At 42.2% G+C, this 19,829-nt stretch overlaps 2 protein-coding genes across 2 annotated transcripts in view; one reads left to right on the top strand and one right to left on the bottom strand.

Annotated features, from left to right (window-relative positions):
- Positions 1–14,848: 14,848 nt before the first annotated feature.
- Positions 14,849–16,257, bottom strand: MRPL17 (mitochondrial ribosomal protein L17). Its single transcript, XM_082341697.1, has 3 exons — positions 16,049–16,257; positions 15,665–15,733; positions 14,849–15,309 (listed from the first exon to the last, which is right to left on the bottom strand). Exons 1-3 carry the CDS (start codon positions 16,220–16,222, stop codon positions 15,034–15,036), a joined length of 519 nt encoding a protein of 172 aa, XP_082197823.1. The 5' UTR covers positions 16,223–16,257; the 3' UTR covers positions 14,849–15,033.
- Positions 16,258–16,567: 310 nt separating this feature from the next.
- ZNF215 (zinc finger protein 215) overlaps positions 16,568–19,829 on the top strand; it is a 259,348-nt gene continuing 256,086 nt past the window's right edge. The window contains exon 1 of the mRNA XM_082341563.1: positions 16,568–16,580. The gene's annotated coding sequence lies outside the window, so the exon portion shown is untranslated. The remainder of the gene's footprint in view (positions 16,581–19,829) is intronic.

Here is a 19,829-nt window from a genome sequence, read left to right as displayed (position 1 = left end):
CAGGCTCAGTAGTTGTGGCTCACAGGCCCAGTTGCTCCGTGGCATGTGGGATCTTCCCAGACCAGGGCTCGAACCCGTGTCCCCTGCATTAGCAGGCAGATTCTCAACCACTGTGCCACCAGGGAAGCCCCAGGCAAGGGATCTTAATAGATCTTTTTCCAAAGAAAATATACAAATGTCCAATAGGCACATGAAAAGTTGTTCAACATCACTAATCATCACAAAAATGCAAATCAAAACCACAATGAGATACCACCTTATACCTGTTAGGACTGCTGTTATCAAAAAACAAGACATCAAAAATGCTGGCAAGGATGTGGAGAAACAGTGAACCCTTGGACACCGCTGGTGGCAATGTAAACTGGTACAGCCGCTATGGCAAACATTATGGAGGTTCCTCAAGAAATTTTAAAATAGAACCACCATATGATCCAGCAATTCTGCTTCTGGGTATATCCAAAGGAAATGAAATCACTATCTCAAAGAGATATCTGCACCTCACGTCCATTGCAACATTATTCACAAAAGCCAAGACATGGAAACAACCTAAGTGTCCACTGATGGATAAATGAATAAATAATATTCGTTTATGCTGAATATAAGAAAGAATATAAATATTTTTTCCAGAATAAAGAAAGGATGCTAGTGAGACAGGAGGATGAAGAACTACTACTCAGTGAGTGCAGCAAGGAAAGAGAGAAAGGATAGGTAACAGGAGGCTGAGAGGAGGAGTGGGGAGGGGAAGGGAAGGATTGAGGAACAGTTGCTGGGAAGTAAGCACTGGGACCTTGTTTAACACCGCAGGTAAAGAGTTGATGGACAGGCAATGGCTAGTGGAGCAAGGTCCCAGAGGAGAGAGGAGGGTCTGAGGAATTAACCATGGCTACAGGAAGGAATTGGTTTTTAACCTAGAGAGGTACCTCCTCCTTCAAGACTGAAAGGGAAGATGGGTGAGGATGCAGATAAGTGCATGCATGAGGGTATGATGGCAGTGCAGAAGGAGGGCGGACAGGGTGGGAATTTGAGGCCATCATACCTGGTGATCCCATTCTCTCTGGAGAGGAGTTGGAGTTTGTGAAAAATGGGGCTTGAGGGAGGCAGTATGTTAGTGATTTTGAGGAAAGTGTTAAAGGAATAGAGACACTGTTAAGAGGAATGATGGCTGGTGGCCTTACAGGCTTAAAGGACCATGGAGTTGAGGATGCTGGTGAGAGAACAAAGGGTACAGGCACAGCTATACTAAAGTCTTTGATGAAAAAGAAAGGTCATTTCATGACAACACTGAGGAGGGTAGAGGCTTGAGTAACAAGATGGTATGATTCTCAAAGACTTGGGGGAGGTGTGGAAAAGTACTTATGTGTGTTTGGGCCTTAGGGAGCCCCAAGAGTGGAGATAACTTCTCTCTCCTCCCTAGACTTGTGGAAGAATGTGAAGAAATGATGTACTTAAACAAAGCCAACTCTCTTAGAGGAAGTGGAGACTCGGGTGTATAATGGGGCTGAGAATTTAGTGGTTTCAGAACAGGAGAGATTGGGAGGAGAGTCCACGATGGAAAGGGCTAAACTCTGGGAAGCAGTGGAAGGACAAATTAACCAGGGGCAAGGAAGGACAGATGAATGTGGGGAAGATCGAATGGAAAAGGAAAGATGACCCAAAAGGCCTGCCTTGTAAATGATGATCCTGAATGACAGGATGGGAGGCTAACAATTCTCATTGGCTCTGTTATCCAATTGTTCCTTCTTAGTGCGGGAGGAGGCACCAGGTAGCATCATTGCTTGGTTGCATACTGCTCTGAGACTGAGCCCCCGTTCAAATGCTCATGAGAGACCACAGTCATTAGCACTCTTCAGTAGAGCCCAGCCCTGGAGAAAGTGAGCAGGAGTATTAAAAAAATGGCCAGAGTCCAGCACTGTTTGAGTTGGGATCTTCCAAGACCAAGTATATTTTCCAGGCTCTGAAGGATTTCAATTCCCTGCAGAGACTCTAGGAAAGGAAAAAGGAGACTCTTGATTCTCTCCCACAGGGCAGGAGCCAGAGAAGGCAGAACAAGATGGAATCTAGAACACAGGTGGAAGGATTAAATGTGGAGAAGAGGAAGGACTCCTATCCTCTGGGATAGGAAGTAAGGAGAGCCAGTTCTCTGAATTTCAGTTCACAGAATGATCAATTTGCTGAAATTCACCAATTTTCTCAATTTACCAAAATTTTGTTTCTTTTAATTATGTGTAAAGTTTACAACAATTGCATGGTTGTATGGATTTTAACTACTTTTGAACATTTCTACAAATTATCAGTTGACTCATTTGAAGTGTAGTTTAGCTCAGTTTTAGTTTTAATTTATTTGCTGTTTCACTGAAGTCATTTTGCCATGGCTGGCCAAAGTTCAGTGTAATCTAAAATTTTCCTTACTTTGAATCTAAACTTTTGAGACTGAGAAGTTCTTGTGTATTTTGTTCTACAAGTGTTGTGCAATGACTCAAATGTCAAATATAAACAATCTTGCGGGGGGGGGGGTTCTCTCTTTCAAAACATTTTCAATCTCATAATTTTCCTTCTTAAAAACACTTTTTTGTGCACTTATAATTTTAATAGGTATATAGATATGGGCTGAAATATGGCCATACTGTATTTCCATACTGGTTGGTAAGTGGAATTAATAGTTACTACAGTAAGTGCTACAATTAATTATATAAGTTCATTAGTTAAAGATAATTGTTCTAAGATCTCATGATGACCATTGATGAATGGGCCTCCTGCCATAGTGACATCAAAGAAACATTTGTAGAATTTCTGCCAGTCCCATTCACGTCACAATAGGATGACTGTACTTTAGGAATATCTCTGATTATTCTTATCCTTGATTATGTAGTTGCTACTACTTCTAAATAAAGTTTTTACTTTGATTTTATTTTTTATTTGTTTAAGTAAGTTTTATTGAGATACAATTTATATACCATAAAGTTCATCCTTTTTTTTTTTTTTAATAAATTTATTTATTTATTTATTTTTGGCTGTGTTGGGTCTTCGTTGCTGCGCACGAGCTTTCTTTAGTTGTGGTGAGCGGGGGCTACTCTTCACTGTGGTGCGTGGGCTTCTCATTGTCGTGGCTTCTCTTGCTGCGGAGCACGGGCTCTAGGCGTGCGGGCTTCAGTAGTTGTGGCACGTGGGCTCAGTAGTTGTGGCTTGCGAGCTCTAGAGCTCAGGCTCAGTAGTTGTGGTGCACAGGCTTAGTTGCTCCGCGGCATGTGGGATCTTCCTGGGCCAGGGCTCGAACCCGTGTCCCCTGCATTGGCAGGCGGATTCTTAACCACTGCGCCATCAGGGAAGCCCAAGTTCATCCTTTTAAACTGTATAGTTCACAGTGGTTTTTAGTATATTCACAGTTGTATATCCATCAACCACAATCAAATTCCAGAATGTTTTCATTGTTCCAAAAGAAACCCCATACTCACTAGCAGTTACTCCCCATTTCCTTCTCCCTTCAGCCCATGGCAACTAATAATCTGTTTTCTGTTTCTGTGGATTTGCTTTTTTTGGGTATTTCATATAAATGGAATCATACAATAGGTAGCCTTTTGTGTCTGGCTTCTTTCACTTATCCTATTTTTGAAGTTCATCTATGTTGTAGAATACATCAGTATTTCATTCTTTTTTATGGCAGAATAATATTCCATTCTATGGATATATCACATTCTGTTTATTCATTCATCAGTTGATGGACATTTAGATTTTTTGCCCTTTTTGGCTATTGCGAATAATGCTGCTGTGAACATTTGCATACAAGTTTTTGTGTAGACGTACTTTTTCAATATCCTTGGGTATATACCTAGGAGTGGAATTGCTGGTATGATACACATTGTAACTATGTATTATAAACTATGTTCACCATTTTGAGGAAATATTTGAGGAAATGTGGCCAAACTTTCCTACAGCAACTTCACCATTTTACCTTTCTACCAGGAGTGTATGAGGGTTCCAATTTCTCTACATCCTTGCCAACACTTGTTAATGTTTATCTTTTTTATTATAATCATCTTAGCGGGTATGAAGTGGTATCTCATTGTGGTTTTGATTTACATTTCTCTAATGACTAATGATGTTCAGCCTCTCTTTGTATGCTTATTGGCCATTGTATAACTTCTTCTCTGGCTTCTTTCAAGATTTTCTATGCCTTTGATTTTCTGTGGTTTGAATATTTTCTGTAGTTTAAATATTCTGCAGTTTTGTACACCTAGGTGTAGATTTTTTTCAGTGTCTATTTTGATGTCTTCTGAGCTTTCTGGATCTGTGGTTTGGTGTCTGTCATTAATTTCAGAAAATTCTCAGTGATTATTACTTCAAATGTTTCTTCTGTTTCTCTCTCTCTTTCTTCTCCTCTGGTATTCCCATTACATACATTTTGTTATTGTTCCATAGTTCTTGTTATTGTCCCACAGTTCTTGGATATTCTGTTCCTTAAATAATTATCTTATTTTCCTTTTTAAAAAACTTTTTTAAATTAAATGATTCTTTAAATTCTGTAGCGCTTTAAATTTTCAAGTTTCACACACATGATTTCATATAATCACATTAAATAACCCTTTTTTTCCCCACCCCTATGTTGCCCCTTCTCCCTCTTATTTTCCTTTTGTTGCTTGTGTTTTTGGCATTCTATCTAAGAAATCATCTTCTAATCCAAGGACAAGATTTACTGCTATTTTTTTGTAACAGTTTTATAGTTTTAGCTCTTACATTTAGGTCTATGATCCATTGAATTAATTTTTGTATGTGGTGTGAGGTAGCGGTCCAACTTTAATTTTTTACATGTGGATAGCTGGTTCTATCATTATTTGTTAAAAAGACTTGTCTTTCCTTATTTGATTTTCTTGTCATCCTTGTTAAGAAAAAAAATGACTATAAATCTAAGGGTTTATTTCTGACCTCTCAATTCTGTTCCCTTGATCTACATGTCTGTCCTTATGCCAGTACCACAGAGTCTTGATTACTTTGTAGAAGTTTTAAAATGAGGAAGTATGAGTCCTCCCACTTTGTTCTTTTTCAAGATTATTTTGTGTGGCTATTCTGAGTCTCTTGAATTTCCATATGAATTTTAGTATTTCTGCAAAAAAAAAAAAGCAGCATGACTTTGATAGGGATGGTGTTGAATCTCTAAATCAATTTGGGGAGTATCTGCATCTTAACAATACTAAGTCTTCAAATCCATGAACATGTGTTATCTTTACATTATTTAGGCGTTTTACATTTTCTCTCAATAATCTTTTGTAGTTTTCAGTGTGTGAGTCTTGCACTTCTTTTGTTAAATTTATTCCTAAACATTTTATTCTTTTTGATGCTATTGTAAATGGAATTGTTTTCTTAATTTATTTTTTGGATTGTTCCTTGCTAGTGTGTAGAAATATAATTGATTTTTGTATACTGATTGATTTCAGAATGGTAACCAATCTTGTATTTCTGGTGTAAAGCTCACTTGGTCCTAGTGTATAATTCTTTTTTTATGTTGTTGGATACAGTTTGCTAGTATTCTGTTGGCAAATTTTGCATCTATATTCATAAGGGATATTGATCTTTTCTTGCAATGTCTTTTTCTGATTTTAGTATCATGGTAATAATGGCTTCACAGAATGAGTTAGTGCTGTTTTTAACTTTGTTTAATTCCTAGATTTTTTTATCAGCTTGATCAAACGAGTATTATATATTCATTTTAGGCATCTGAATCCTAAGTTTCTGATATGAGTATCACACACAAAAGTGACATTCAACAGTTTGATTGAAATCTGGTTATACAACAGACCTAATGAGAAGACTCTGGTTAAACTAAAACTAAACTAAATCAAGCTGAAATTAATTGAAAACTAAAACTAAAAAAAAAAAAGCAAAAGAAAAAAGAGTGAATCCATAAGCTTATTGAATCTTTCCACACAACACAATTTCTATAAATTTTATACATTATTGATAGAAACAAATTTTTGGTGAATTGATAACTCTACCAAATAGATTTTGGTGCTCAAAATCAACAATTTTTAAACTTGATAACTTTGGAAAATTTGATGAATTGAGCTTTTGGGAGCATGGTCATTGGGTGAACTGTCTTCAGTAAATAGATTTTCAACTTATTGCCTAGTTCCTAAATATAGATAAAGATCAGGAGGATAGGGAATTGAGAAGACCATGCCTACAGCCTCCTTTTTTTTTTAATTCTGGGAAGTAGGAGGTGAAGTTAAGTGCTTATACTAAGAGATGAAGATGATACAAAGAGTTTAAGAAAAGTGGAGAAAGTTTGCAGGGGTCAAAGAGATGGTAGGATTGAGCAATCCAGGCTTGTTGTGTTCAGGGCCTGGTTCTGTTGATCCCAGTGCGAGTGGTTGTGTGATATTTTTTGTTCCTAGGAGCTCTTAGTGATGAGGGCACAGGAGTAGAGAAATCTGGTAATTAATAAGTGGGTGGGAGAGAAAGACATGGGGTTGACTAGGGGCTGCCATGAGAACAGGTGAAGTTGGATCATGATATCCAGGCTGGGTTGAAAAGGAAGAAAGGCCTGGTATATACAGGGAGAGAAGAGTTCAGAGGACTAGAGTTTGAAAATTTGATATGTGCGCAAAGGGAGACCCAGAGGTAAGAAGCTGGGTTTAGAGAGTGAGATTCTGGAGGATAAAGCTTCAGGGGTAAAGTAGATCTGGTCATGAAAGGGTCAAAGGCATGGTAAACAGAGCGGGCTGGATTGATGGGCTTCAGTAGGAGAGAACAATAAAGAACTATGGGGCCAGAGTAGTTTTTTCAATAAAATTTTAAAAAATTTATTATTTATTTATTTATTTTTTGGCTGCATTGGGTCTTCGTTGCTGAGCACGGGCTTTCTCTAGTTGCGGCAAGTGGAGGCTACTCTTCGTTGCAGTGCATGGGCTTCTTATTGTGGTGGCTTCTCTTGTTGTGGAGCACGGGCTCTAGGCACACAGGCTTCAGTAGTTGCAGCACATGGGCTCAGTAGTTGCAGCACGCAGGCCCTAGAACGCTCAGGCTTCAGTAATTGTGGTGTGTGGGCCCAGTAGTTGTGGCACACGGGCTTAGTTGCTCCACGGCATGTGGGATCTTCCCGGACCAGGGATCGAACCTGTGTCCCCTGCATTGGCAGGCGGATTCTTAACCACTGCGCCACCAGGGAAGTCCCAGGGGCAGAGTCTTGAATGGGGCATCCAAGGTTGGGATGGTGAGTAAGACTCTGGGCCTAAGACTTGAATGAATGTGTGAGTGATCAGAAGCTGTCTTCCCCCACCTTCACCCCTAGTCAGCCTGGCATGAATGGCCCAGTCTGTTATAAAAAAGACAGATGTGGGGTAGGGTTCTCAGTGTTACAAAACCCCTTCAGAGTTTTGACTTTCCTGTACTTGCTTTTATCTCTGCTAGCTCCATGCTGACTTCTCAGTCACATTCGGAATTCCTGATATTTTGTCTGTCTGCTCTAGCCCATCCTGTTAGGTCTGAGACTGACGGAATTTAACGATTCATTTTGTGACTAGCTCTGGGCTATACACTGTGTATGTTTTCTCCTCAAAGGCAGACAAGTTCAAACTGCAAGCTTGCCAACTGACTTCCTGTACGTTGGGCCAGCAGGTGCTTCAGGCATCCTGTAGCAGCTAAGGCCAAGAACATCAGGAGGAGGTGGTCAACCAAGGTCTCGAGTCCCCAAAGAAAAGAGGCTTTACATAAGGGTGGAGGAGCCATGGAAGCCACAGTGGCGAACGAGAAAGCTCTCTTCCATCCCCTTTGCCCTCAACACAAGATTTTGGACTTTTCCCTCAAACCTACACAAACCCTTAAGTGTCTATCTCCATAACTAAGGCCTGGCAAAAGTACTCATTATAAAATTGTCTTAGTCTATTTGGGCTGTTATTACAAAATACTGCAGACTGGGTAATTTATAAACAATAGAAATTTCTCATAGTTCTGGAGGATGGGAAGTCCAAGATCGAGGTACTAGCATGGCTGAGTTCTGGTGAGGACCCTCGTGCAGGTTCACAGCCAGCACCTTCTCACTGTGCCCTCTCATGGTGGAGGGAACAAGGGATCTCTGTGGGGTCTCCTTTATAAGAACAATATTCCCATTTGTGAGGCTTCCACCCTCATGACCTAAGCACCTTCCAAAGGCCCCACCTCCCAATACCATCAAATTGGGCATTAGGATTTCAACATATGAATCTGGGTAGGGGGGGGACACAAACATTCAGACGATAGCAAAAAATAAATATATTAATCTTCAAAATTCACTTTTTAAATCTCCTTTCCTCTCAAGTTGCTGCCGTATCTTCTCTTTTCATTGTTACCAAACTTCTCCAGTTGTCTTTATGGTTTCTGCTTTTGCCCCTCTCAAGAGACTGCTCCATTAGAGGTCAACAGTGAACATCCTCATTTTTAAGTCCAATGGCCAAAGATACTCATTAAACCACTATTCTGGAGCCTGGCCAACATTAGGTTCTAAGAATACAAAAATCATCTAGTGTCTGTCCTTAGGACCTCAGAATCTGAGGGAGATGTTTTTGACCCCACCTCCCTTGGATTTTGAGACACCAGTGTTCTAGCTGTAGTCCTTCTTTTCACCCTCCTCCGAGGGCTTCTCTTTTTTTCTGTCTGGCCTTTGAATGTTGGCTCTATCCTTTTTCTTTTACTTTTACTCTATATTTTTTGTCTGGGAAATCTCATCTAGTCCAATTGCTTCAATTTCCTCCTATGTGTGAATAGCACATCTGGATTGCTGGCTTACCTATATCCTTTGAGATCCAGAACAACTGTTCACAAGACAACTCTGTAACATGAATACGTTTACAACAAAGCTCATCACAGAATCTCAGATCTGCTTCTCCTCTGCTATCCTCATTCTCTGTGAATGGAATTACTTCACCCAACTGCCCAAGTAGAAACTTGGTATCGTGCTTGACTCTTAACTTCTTCCTCTATCTCATGTAGTCACACACGATGTCTAGTCTATTCTATCTCCTGTATATCTGTTTGATCTGTTGGCTTCTCTCCTTCCCCCCTGCTTCAGGCCTAGTCTAGCCTTCCCTCAACTCCCCTTGGATTCCTTAACTAGCCTCCTATTTGGTTTCCTTGCTTCCAGTCTTGGCCCCTAACCCATCTTCCGGTCTGATGGAAGAATGATATTTCTGAATTGTAAATCTGATCCCTTTTCTCTCCATTTAAAAATCCTTCAGTGGCTTCCCCTGGTCTTCAGGATAAAATCTAAGCACTTTATCATGTCTTACAGGGTCCTTTGTAACCTGATCTTGCCTGGCTTTCCTGCTTCATTTCCTCCACTTCTTCCTCAAAGCTAAATCCCATCTGTACCAAATTACTTACTTGGAATTTCTCAACCACTCCATTCTGTTTCATAATTCAGTGCACTTCTACCTGCAGATCTTGCTGCCTGGAATGCCCTCCCAGAGGACCTCTCTACCCAAAGCTTGATGAATGCCTATTCATTCTTCAAGATGCAGCCCTAGCATTGCTTCCTCTGAAAAGTTCCTTATTGACCTCTCCTTTCTTGGTACTCCAGTATGCCTTGTGCACACCACTTTCTTAGCTACCTGTCTTACTATCTTATACTTATTCATGATCTGTCTCTCCAACTGGCCTGATGGGCCCAGGAGGAGTCATCCCTGTATTCTCTATACTAGCACAGTGCTTTGAATGAAAAAGGACTATGCTTGCTAAATTCATTTGATAATTATTTTTTGAGTGTCTCCTATGTACAAGGAAGACACTGTACTGGGTACTGTGATGAATTTTGCAGGTTCTCTTTCCTCTCTGTAAGGCAATTTCTCAGTCTCCTTCATAGATTCTGCATCCTGTCTGTCCTCTAATGTCTGACCTCAGTCTCCTTTCCCTCTACATATACACTCTGAGTCATCCTATCCATTTCCTTAGCTTTAATTGCCAAGAACTCCCAAATCTCTTTTCCCGGCGAAGAACTCTTTCCTAAACTCCACATGCTCCCAGGCATCTCAAACTCAGCACATACAAAACTGAACTATTTTTCCTTTCTTTTGTTCCTTTTGGGATAAAAGGAAAAGATAACTGTAGGAAAGCTTCTGAGACCATTTTAAGGAAAAGAAGTTAGAAATTAAGTCAGAACAATGGTATTGAGTTTTCAGTGACATCTCTAGGTACAGCTTTTGCATTTTCATCTCCTTGAAGTGAACAGCAGTAGAACTTTAAAGCTGTGCTTCCCATGCTGGGCTACACGGTGGTGTGCCAAGGCATATGTGAAGCCACAGTGTAAACAAGGCTCATCTTAGAGCTTAGAGCATCAATTTTGATAGGATTGTGTGTGTATGTATGTGTGCAATGTTTAACTTGTAAGAACTAAAAACATTACTTTTATATTAAATAGATATACTGTGGAACAGAATGCAAAATATCAGAAAAGTTGAAACTCCTTTCCTCGAAATATAAGCACACAGACCATTTTTATTATTAGGGCATCTCAAATTTAACTGCCGAATTCATGTCCCTGAGTCAGAGAGCTACAATATGCCCCCACATTTAAGGGCACGGAGAGGAAAACCTTAAGGGTACAGACGTTACCCAGTAGTGAACAATGGGGAATCAGTGTTGCAGGAAGTTCATTTTCAGATGAAGTAAGAGGAAACTGGGGAAGGGAGGAGTTAGTAAACCTAAAAGGCAGAGCTTGGCTGAAGAACTTAGTACAACAGACATTTATAGACGCCTATTTTGTTCCATGTTCTCTACTGGGTAGCCCAAGAGTTGATTAGGTATGTCCCCTACCCTCTAGGAATAAAGCAGCTAGTTATGGGTGTTGAACAATGTAATTGTGCCATTGCTACAATGAAGGATGTACGTGTGAAACTGGACCACTGGAAAAGTCCCTAACTTAGCTTGCAGAATTCAGTGAATACTTCTCAGAAGAGGCATCAGATCAGCTTTTGGCTATGTCTTGGAAAATGTATAGGTATTTTCTGTCTGTAGGTAGGTTAGAAATATTTCAGGAAATTGAAATATGAAATGTGTGGGAAATGAATTAGACACATGCTTACATTCTTGACTGTCATTATGAACATTTAAATCCCTGGAGAGGAAGGAGCCCATTTCTTCAGCCTTGGTATACTCAGCAGTGTAGCTTAGCATTGTCCCTGCACACGGTACCATGTTTATGGTTTTATACAGCTAAGTTGATTGTCATAGACAACATGTAGCTTACTCCTCCTCATTTAATAAACATATATTGAATCAGGTCCAATGGTAGGTATAGAGTTACCCAGAAGAATGAGTCCCAGTTCCTGGCTTTGGGAGCTCAGTTGAGTGAAGGAGTCAGTCAAGCAGACAGGCAACTGTAGCAGAGTGTAATGAGTGCTTTGACAGACATATGACCCAAGGGCTATTACTGCACCCAGGAATGGACCTAGTCCCATCTGGAGGATGATGTGGAGTTTGGAGAAGGCCTCAAAGAAGTGACTTTGAGTAGAGATTTGAACGACGTGTAGGAGGTAATTTGAAACAGGGCAAGCACAATAGTAAAGGCACCATCATGCAAAAAGGTATGATACATTCAGAGAATAACAAGTTAATTTCCTGTGAAGGGTGGTAGCAGGTAATGGTAGGAGACGAGCCTGAGAGGTGACTGAGACCAGGCCATAGGTGGCCTTTGTGCCATGATAGAAGCCTGGATTTTATCCAGCAAAGGTAATGGTGAATCACTGTAATGCTGGTTTAGATCAGTGTTTCTCAGAGAAGGTTGTAAAACATTAGTGAGTTGTAAAATCAACTTAGTGAATTGGGACCATCATTTTAAAAGAGTAAACTAGAAAAGAGTAGACAATATCAGTGCACATGATATTTGTACAAATAAATAATGTTTTGTGATGCTTTGGTTTCAATTATATATATACATGTCAATTTCGTGTTCTGATGTGTTTTTTGATCTGTGGGTCATAGTAAAAAAAATTGGGGGAAACACTAGCCTAAAGATTCAACAGTACAAAATAATTTACCAGATTACTCTCAGTAGCAATTAACAGAAAACTCAGGCACAAATGGGAGTAGTCACTAAAGATTCTTACTATATAGTATCTTTTAGTTGTTCTGACCTGCCACTCTAAGTGTCATCTTCAGCCTAGAGCCAGTTCCCTGTGTTTATCAGAATAACAAGCAATCTTACTCTTATCTAGCAGAGTAGAGCCTGGATTCTCATTGCCTCAAATTATTTAAGGCCTGTCCATCCCTGAATCCATCAATAGCTAGGGGATGGAAGTAGCAGGACTGCCTTAGACTAATCCGGGGTGGATGTTTGGGAATTAACCCACTGCAGGGAATTGTAATGCAATGTGGTAAATCCAGTGCGTTATGGGAATACCATAGTGGCACCTACGGTCACAAAGTAATGAACTTAGGTGTGGAAATGGTCAGAGCAGTCACCCAGGAGATGCCAAAAGTTTGTGTACAAGGCAGGTAGGTAAAAGGGGGAGGGTTTTCTGGGTAGTAGATGAACAGAAGGTGATAGGGAGAGACCTGCATAGGGAAACAGTCAAAATAAGGCCTTCCAAGCCTCTGGAGCATAAACTTAGAGGCAAGGGAAGAAGCTGGAGCAACGAGCAGGTGCCTACTCACCAAGGGGAGTCATGGTAAGGAATCTGGACTCTTTCCCTACAGGAAGAGAAGAGCCACTGGAGACCATCAAGCAGAGAATTAAGACAGCAGATTCCTATCACCATGGCTGCAGTGGGGAGGAAGGCAAGTTAGGAGGCTGTTGCAGTAATCCAGGATAGGGATGTCTTGGATCTCAGACTAGGGAGAGATGTCTGCAGATTGATAAAATCCACATGATGTGCTAATTTGACTGCCGAAGATGAGTGTAAGGAAACAGTCTCTGACTTTTGTAATTGTGTCTCCTCTAGATCTTGGGCTTACACTGTGTCACTGATCTATTGAGGCTAGAGGAAATTTGTCACATTTTGAGGGGAATGGGCATTAACTGTGAACCTTGTAGTGAAGAACTGGGGCCTGAACAGTGAACCTTTGAAAGTAAGAGGGAATTTCAGTGTATCCAGGTCTCTCTTGGAAGTTTGGACTTTATTAAAGAGCTGCCTGGGTGGACTTGGGGGCATATTCCACCAATTTAGGTGAAGAGTTACCATTTATAGGCCAGATTAGTAAAACTGCTACATTGTTGTTTATTTCCCTTGTGTTAATCCCTGAGCCTTTAGTAAACGTTCTAGGATTCATGTGCTCCAAAATATTAAAGGGGATGCAGTGTCTCTTGAGACCACTGTGGCAGTAGAAGTGGCCCATTAGACTGTGAGCTCCTTGATGGCAAAGCCTGTTTCTTCTCATTTCTATATCCCAGTATCTAGCCCAGGGCCCGACACATGGCTGCCACTTGTTAAACTGGTATATCCCTAGTGCCTAAAATGATGCTGGGTACTAGCAGATGCTGAATAAGCACTTAGGGAACTACTGAAAGCCCCAAAGGAAGTTATATTTCTGGGCACCAGGAGAAAAAGCTGTGAGAATCCAGCCATAACTCACCTGTTAACCGTTACTTAAAGATGTGATTTTAATTTTAAGGAAAGAGCTTTCTCTAGAAGTCAAGGATGACTCCAAGACATCTGGCTGAGGTGAATGTTCGTATCAAAAAGACAGAAAGAGGGCAAATTTTTTTAGAGAAGCATTCAGAGTTGTAGGTTTATTCAATAAATGTTTTGAGTGTCTACTATATGTCACTCAAAATATAATGTCAGAAAGAGCTTTCTGGCAATAGTGTGAAAGACCAACTGGAGTAGAGTAAAAGAGATGAGATCCCTGTTGGGAGCAGATGAGTCTCAGACTAGGGCAGCTGTACTGAAATAGTACCAGAATAGCTCTGTCACTGAAGCTAATATCTGTCTGCTAGACCAGTGACCCCTCCACCCACACCCTCATTATCTCAGACAGTGGATGGGTTTGGTGGGCCAAACACCCTCTGTAGGTCTGGCCTAAGATAAAAATCTGTTTTTTCCACTTTACTAGAAAGATGGGATTTGCTAGGCCCTGCTGTCACGTGTTCATGCAGGGATGATGGCTCCAAGTCCTCCCACGACTATCACCCCTGTCAAGCCTGAGTGTGAGGGATGGGCAGCCTGCCTGGGCCAAGTCTGGCTTCACAGTAACTAGTGCACATAAAGGAACGTCCTACTTTTCACATGCCCTGACCATTCTTAAGCCGGATTTCCTTTTTCCGAGTTCCCGGAGAGGCCCAGATTGAAAACTTCCAGGAAATTCCCACAGGTTTAACTTCCTAATCTTCCTCCCACTTCAACCCTCTCCTTCACCCTTCCACTCCCACCCCAAGAGGAAGGAGCTTATCCTGGAGTCAACATCCTCTGCTGAACACTTCCACTCCCTTGGCCAGGGTGGTCGTACATCTGAGTTCTCAGGTCCTCTCCTCTGAGGCCTATTCGGGGCTTGAGGTGAACACTTAAGGGTAATATGTGATCCTGTCCAGAAACAGAGGAATGGAACCTTGTAGGTTCCTAGAGTACCAGATTATTACAGAAAGTTCGCTTCTAGATGTTCACCCTCCCACCCCTGTCAGGTGGTAATCCTTCTCTAAGAAATCCCTGGGGCTCAGTCTCTATGCTAGATATCAAAACTCAATCACCTCTGGGGGCTAGTTTGGAATTACAGGATACATACCTCATATAATCTAGCATTAAAAAAAACAAAACTGTGCTAACCCAACCCAACCCAGATTTAAGAACCAGAAACATACACCATGAATTTACTATCCCACACAGACCAAGCATGTGGCTAGTTCTCATTCTCCAGAAATCCCAAGGGGAGGGGGAAAAAAAATCAGTTTACATATATTCATACAATGAATTTTATCTATTGTGCAAAGAGAGGGTTATCTGGCTCCCAGAAGGTTTTGGGCTCCAATCAGACAGTTCATTTTACAACTCAAGCTCCAGTTCTTCTTAGAGATTAAAAGAGCTCCCAAGGCCTGTGGATCATGGGCACTGATGAGGGCCACATACCCTTTGGCTCCAGTTAAATCTCTGGTGTTTGAACTGTGTGGGAGCTGTGGGTGCTTGCTTCCTGATCCTTCCGCAGCCCCTGAAGCAGCTGGTTTAGGAGTGTGAGGTTGCTGTCTCTGTGAGGAAGGGGCAGGGGTGGGAGGCAGTTCCCTTTATACTCGATCACTGCCATCTTGGCCCGATCCTGCTTATTCCGATTTGGGATCTGCAGCATTCTCGTGTAGCCCCCATTCTGACCTTGGTACCGAGGGACCAGTACGTGAAACAGCTTTGGGATCAAGTCTTTCTCCTGGAAGGGGAGAGTTATCCAGGAGACAGCAGAGTCAGGCACCACCGCAGAGACATTTAACTTTCAGCACTCCCAAAGGTAGGGTCCAAACACACACACACACACACACACCCACCCCTTCCCTCACCCTCTGATGTGGTAGAGTCAAAATTACACAGAGTGGATCAGTTACAGGCAGTTGTGCAGATTGACATTCACACTGAATTCAACTTAGGACACAGATCTCTAATTTAGTTCACATTTGTCCATAAGCCTGTGCCTTATCTTAATTCTGCCCAGTTCCCTTTCCTCTAACAACCCCCTCCCACTTAGGGAGCAAAGGATGAGATTTGGGAGGCAGACAGGATGCACTCACCGTGAGCCAGAAGTCAGCCATGCGCATGGCTCGTTCGTTGGTGTCTCCCAGCTTCCCACAGTCGATGAGCTGTGAGGACATAACATCACTGACCCAACCCCAGCAAGAGAGGAGGCCGTCAATCTTACTCCTTAAATGCCGGACTTCAATCTACTCATTTCATACACTAGCAAAGCATCTCGCCAATTCAGGCAACCTCTAACTCCGCAGCCCTAACCAGTCTTCAATGAGAGGGGCCGGAGGAGTAGGTTCAGCTCACTGTATTAGGGGAATCAGCCTTCGGGCACAGCTTACCAGGGCGGTCCCAATTCTTCCCCAACTCCAGCCGGATCCCGCCTCCCCAGGCCAGACCGGCGAGAGGAACAAGAGGGTCCCGCCCCTCACCTTCTCCGCGTAGCCCCTCAGCTCATCCACGCGTGCCCATGACGCCTCGATGCGTTCGTGTCGCACCAGCCCCGTGAGCAAGTTCTGCAGCAGGTGGATGCGGGACTCGGGACCAAGACCCAGGCGGCGGAATACGCGGCCGTGAGAGATGGCAGCGGCGACCGACAGCCGCATGTTCCCAACTTCTTCCAGCCTCTGTGAGGCCGGAACTGGAAACTCCAGGGTAGACGCGGCGGAGAGGCGGAGCTTAGAGGACGCATGCGCCATACTTTGGTGCGTGGTGGACGTGTTTGCGCATGTGTATCAGAGCCTGCCTCGTTGGCAGCCTGGGGGAGGGCGGGGAAGGGGCGTTGACTTCTTCCAGGGGAAGCGAGCCTGGTGGGGTTTGGCCTCCGGGAACGCTCCCTGTCGGCCGGGGAACCAGGCGCCCCCTGGTGTGGAGTGACCCGGCTGTCTGGTTTCTCTGGTGCTGCGTCATTCGTCTTGTGGCCGGTAGGGCGCTGGCAAGGTCCGCCTGGTGTCGGCTAGAAAAGTGAGTACCTGAGGGGAAAGTGCCTGGCGGGGTCCTGGTCCCTCAGGCTGGCTGCCCTGCCCTCCCTGAGGCGCGGCGCGTCCCACACCCTGAGCGTATCATTTTTAAAAGAATATTGTTTTCAGTAGTAATGGTGAAATGAGTGGGATAACAATGATATGAAAGAAACGCAGGTGGTGAAAATTTTCTTTGGTTTAAGTTGTTGACTGAAAAAAAGCACAACATAAAAGTTGAGAGTTATGTTTTATTTGTCAGACAAAACTGAGGACTTAAGCCGGGGGCACAGCAGCTCAGATAACTTTGAGAGGCTGCTCTGAAGAGGCAAGGGGTGGGGGTGGGGTGGCGTGGGGACCAGGATACATAGGAGTTTTTGCAGCAAAGACCAGGTAGTTGGAGCATCAAAAAACTACTGTTCATAAAAGAAAACCAGACATCTCAGGTTAAGGAATTTAGCGCTTTTCTATGTATGAGACGATGCAAGAATCTGGGCTCACTGAAATCATTCTTTTGATCTGCACCTCAGCTATTTGGGACCAGTATCCTGTGTTTTCTCATCCTGAGTCTCCTCAGGGTGTGCTGTCCGGGGTGGCTGTAGTGGCTGATGGCTGCAACATCCTTTGTTTACTGATATGGTAGGTGGCATTTTTAGTTCAGAAAGTACATATAATCATCCCGGTTCAAGAAGAATTACCACACTCCAAGGAAAAATAATGGGCTAATACTTTTAAATTACATCAGTGTGTTTTTTTATTTTAAAACGGGAAAACCATACCTATGCATTTATGTGTTAAAGTAATGAACAGTAACATTATAGTTTCTGGTTTTGAGCCTTAGTGTCTGCCGATTTGCAATGACCTAGTCAAAATTGCTCTTTGTTACGGATTCAGATATGTCCCCCACACAAAAAAGATATGCTAAGACCTACCCCACCCCCATATAGCCTGCATCTCCCTCACCCAGTACCTCATGATGTGACTTTATTTGGAAATAGGGTCCTTGCAGATGTAATTAGTTAAGATGAGGTCATACTGGATTAGGGTGGGTGCCTAATCCAAAGTTTCTGATGGCCTTATAAAAAGAACACCTATGGAGAGACAGAGACACACAGAATGCCATGTGACCCGGAAGGCAGAGATCAGAGTTGCCTAGTTGCAAGCCAAGGATTTCTGGCAAACATCAGAAGCTAAGAGCAAGATATGGAACAGATTCTTCCCTAGATCCTTCAGAGAATGCATGGCCTAGCTGACAGGTTGATTTTGGACTTCTAGCCTTCAGAACTACAAGACAGTAAATTTCTGCTCTGTTTGTGACACTTTGTTACAGAAGCCCTAGACACATATTCATGTTTGTTAGAAAGCATATTTAGATTTGTCATTCTGTCTTCCTCTTAGGTGACCAGAGAACACCTCTTGCTAATTTTAATTTTGAAAAGTTTCCTTTGTCTGAAGCAACATACATGCAAATAGGAAAAGTCTTAAACATATGGATATGTTGGCAGAAATTTATACAAACCACACTTCACAATAAATTCCAGAAATTACAATACTGTCTGTGTCTTGTTTCTTTGGGATCGATTCTTGCAGCTTTCAGTTATCTCCACATTTCACTGTAACATCGTCATCAGAAAATTCATCATAAATTTCTACTGGTAAAAACTTGGGAAGATTTTCTTCTTTGCAAAAGTCAGAGAAAATGAACATTGACACTGGTGTTATTTGACCTATTGCTTTAGAAAAGGAATGTCCATTTGGTCAAAATGTACAGCGTCAAACATTGTTCGTATTTATTTTTTTGGTTATGTGAGGCTGATCTAGGGTGGCCTCGGCCTGCAGCGGCTTGAAGCAGGGTTTCAGTTACCGGCCAGTGATTGAGGTCGGGTCGCGGTGGTGAGAGCGCCGAATCCTAGCCACTAGACCAGTGGTCAGTTACAAGGCCCTGGCCCTATGGCTTTGCAGAAAAAGAATTTCCACAAAGATGGAAAGTAGTGAAACAAGTAAAGTATTTATTAGGAAAAAAAGAAATACAGTACGTGTGGATAGACACACGGGTGGGCTCAGAGAGCCGCGCCCTTGTGGCAGTTTAAATCACTTTTATGGGGCATTTCTTCTGTGTTTCCTTTGGCCAATCATTTTGGTTTGTCTGGTTCAGAGTCCATATTGGGTGTATCTTGGGATCTTCCCATGTATGCACACGCATCTCTTAACCAAGATAGAGTCTACCGAAGAGGCCTATGGGTAGTGAGCATCAGTTGGCATCAGTTAGCATCACTCCCCTTTCGGCCTCCAAGGAGCCTTTCTGTGCATATGTAGTCGGAGAGGTCTCCTGACGCCGAGAATGAGAAATACGTGCTTTCTTACCTTCTATCTGGGCAGGGCCCAGCCTCCTCTCTCAATTGTCTTGTTATTTCCGTCTTGGAGTATTTGTCCACAGGGAATGAACTTTGACCATTTGCCCCTGGGGTCCCATCTGTCTCCTGCTTCAAGATCATCATCTCTTGTTTGTTCTCCTGGCAGTATTCAAACTTAATTCTTTTTGTCTATGTCAGTTTCTTTACATTTTGTTGGTGCATAGTTAATGGCTTTCTCTACAATTTTTGAGGATTGATGTTCAAGGAACCATTTTAAACCTTGGTGTCTTACTGTATGTTGTTCAAGGCATATTCTGGCTGTTTGTAGATACTTTTGTGTCTGGTTGATCTCATCTGAAACTTCACCTTAAAACAAAAACAACTCAGGAAAGAAAAATCTCATACAACTAGGACTGTTCATTTTAAATTTATAGTTTTAGAAGCAGGGCTGTGTTCTACCACAAGGGTTGGAGGTACAAAATGTGCCTCAAGTGAGCTTGAAAGATCACAGATTGTTATGAATTTATCAATACTATGAAAAATAATACATGTGGCCGAATCTGACTATGTAACTGATAGTTTTCCAAATTAACTTGCATGTGGAATAAAATGTTTTAGTGGATTAGTTTTAAAAAGTGATAGTTTGAAGCTTACATGTATTTTATTTTAATGCAACAGTAACCATATCAATTGTTTAGAACTTAGACCAACAAAAGATTTTTCTTTGAGGGTTATTATATCACTAACACTGTTTAGCATAGTCATGCAATGTGATAAAAATCAGATTGGCTTTTAGTTAGTTTTATTACTATTTTAAAATTCTTTACAGAAAATTCACCTCCTTATGCTTGCATTGGGCCAGGCTACATCTACCTCCCAACCCTTGGTGCCCACTGGCTTTG

This window comes from Balaenoptera borealis, assembly GCF_965194805.1.
Source record: "Balaenoptera borealis genome assembly, chromosome: 11".
Classification (NCBI taxonomy): Eukaryota; Metazoa; Chordata; class Mammalia; order Artiodactyla; family Balaenopteridae; genus Balaenoptera; species Balaenoptera borealis.
Note: the sequence above shows the minus strand (reverse complement) of the source record. Positions and strands in the feature narration are given on the sequence as shown.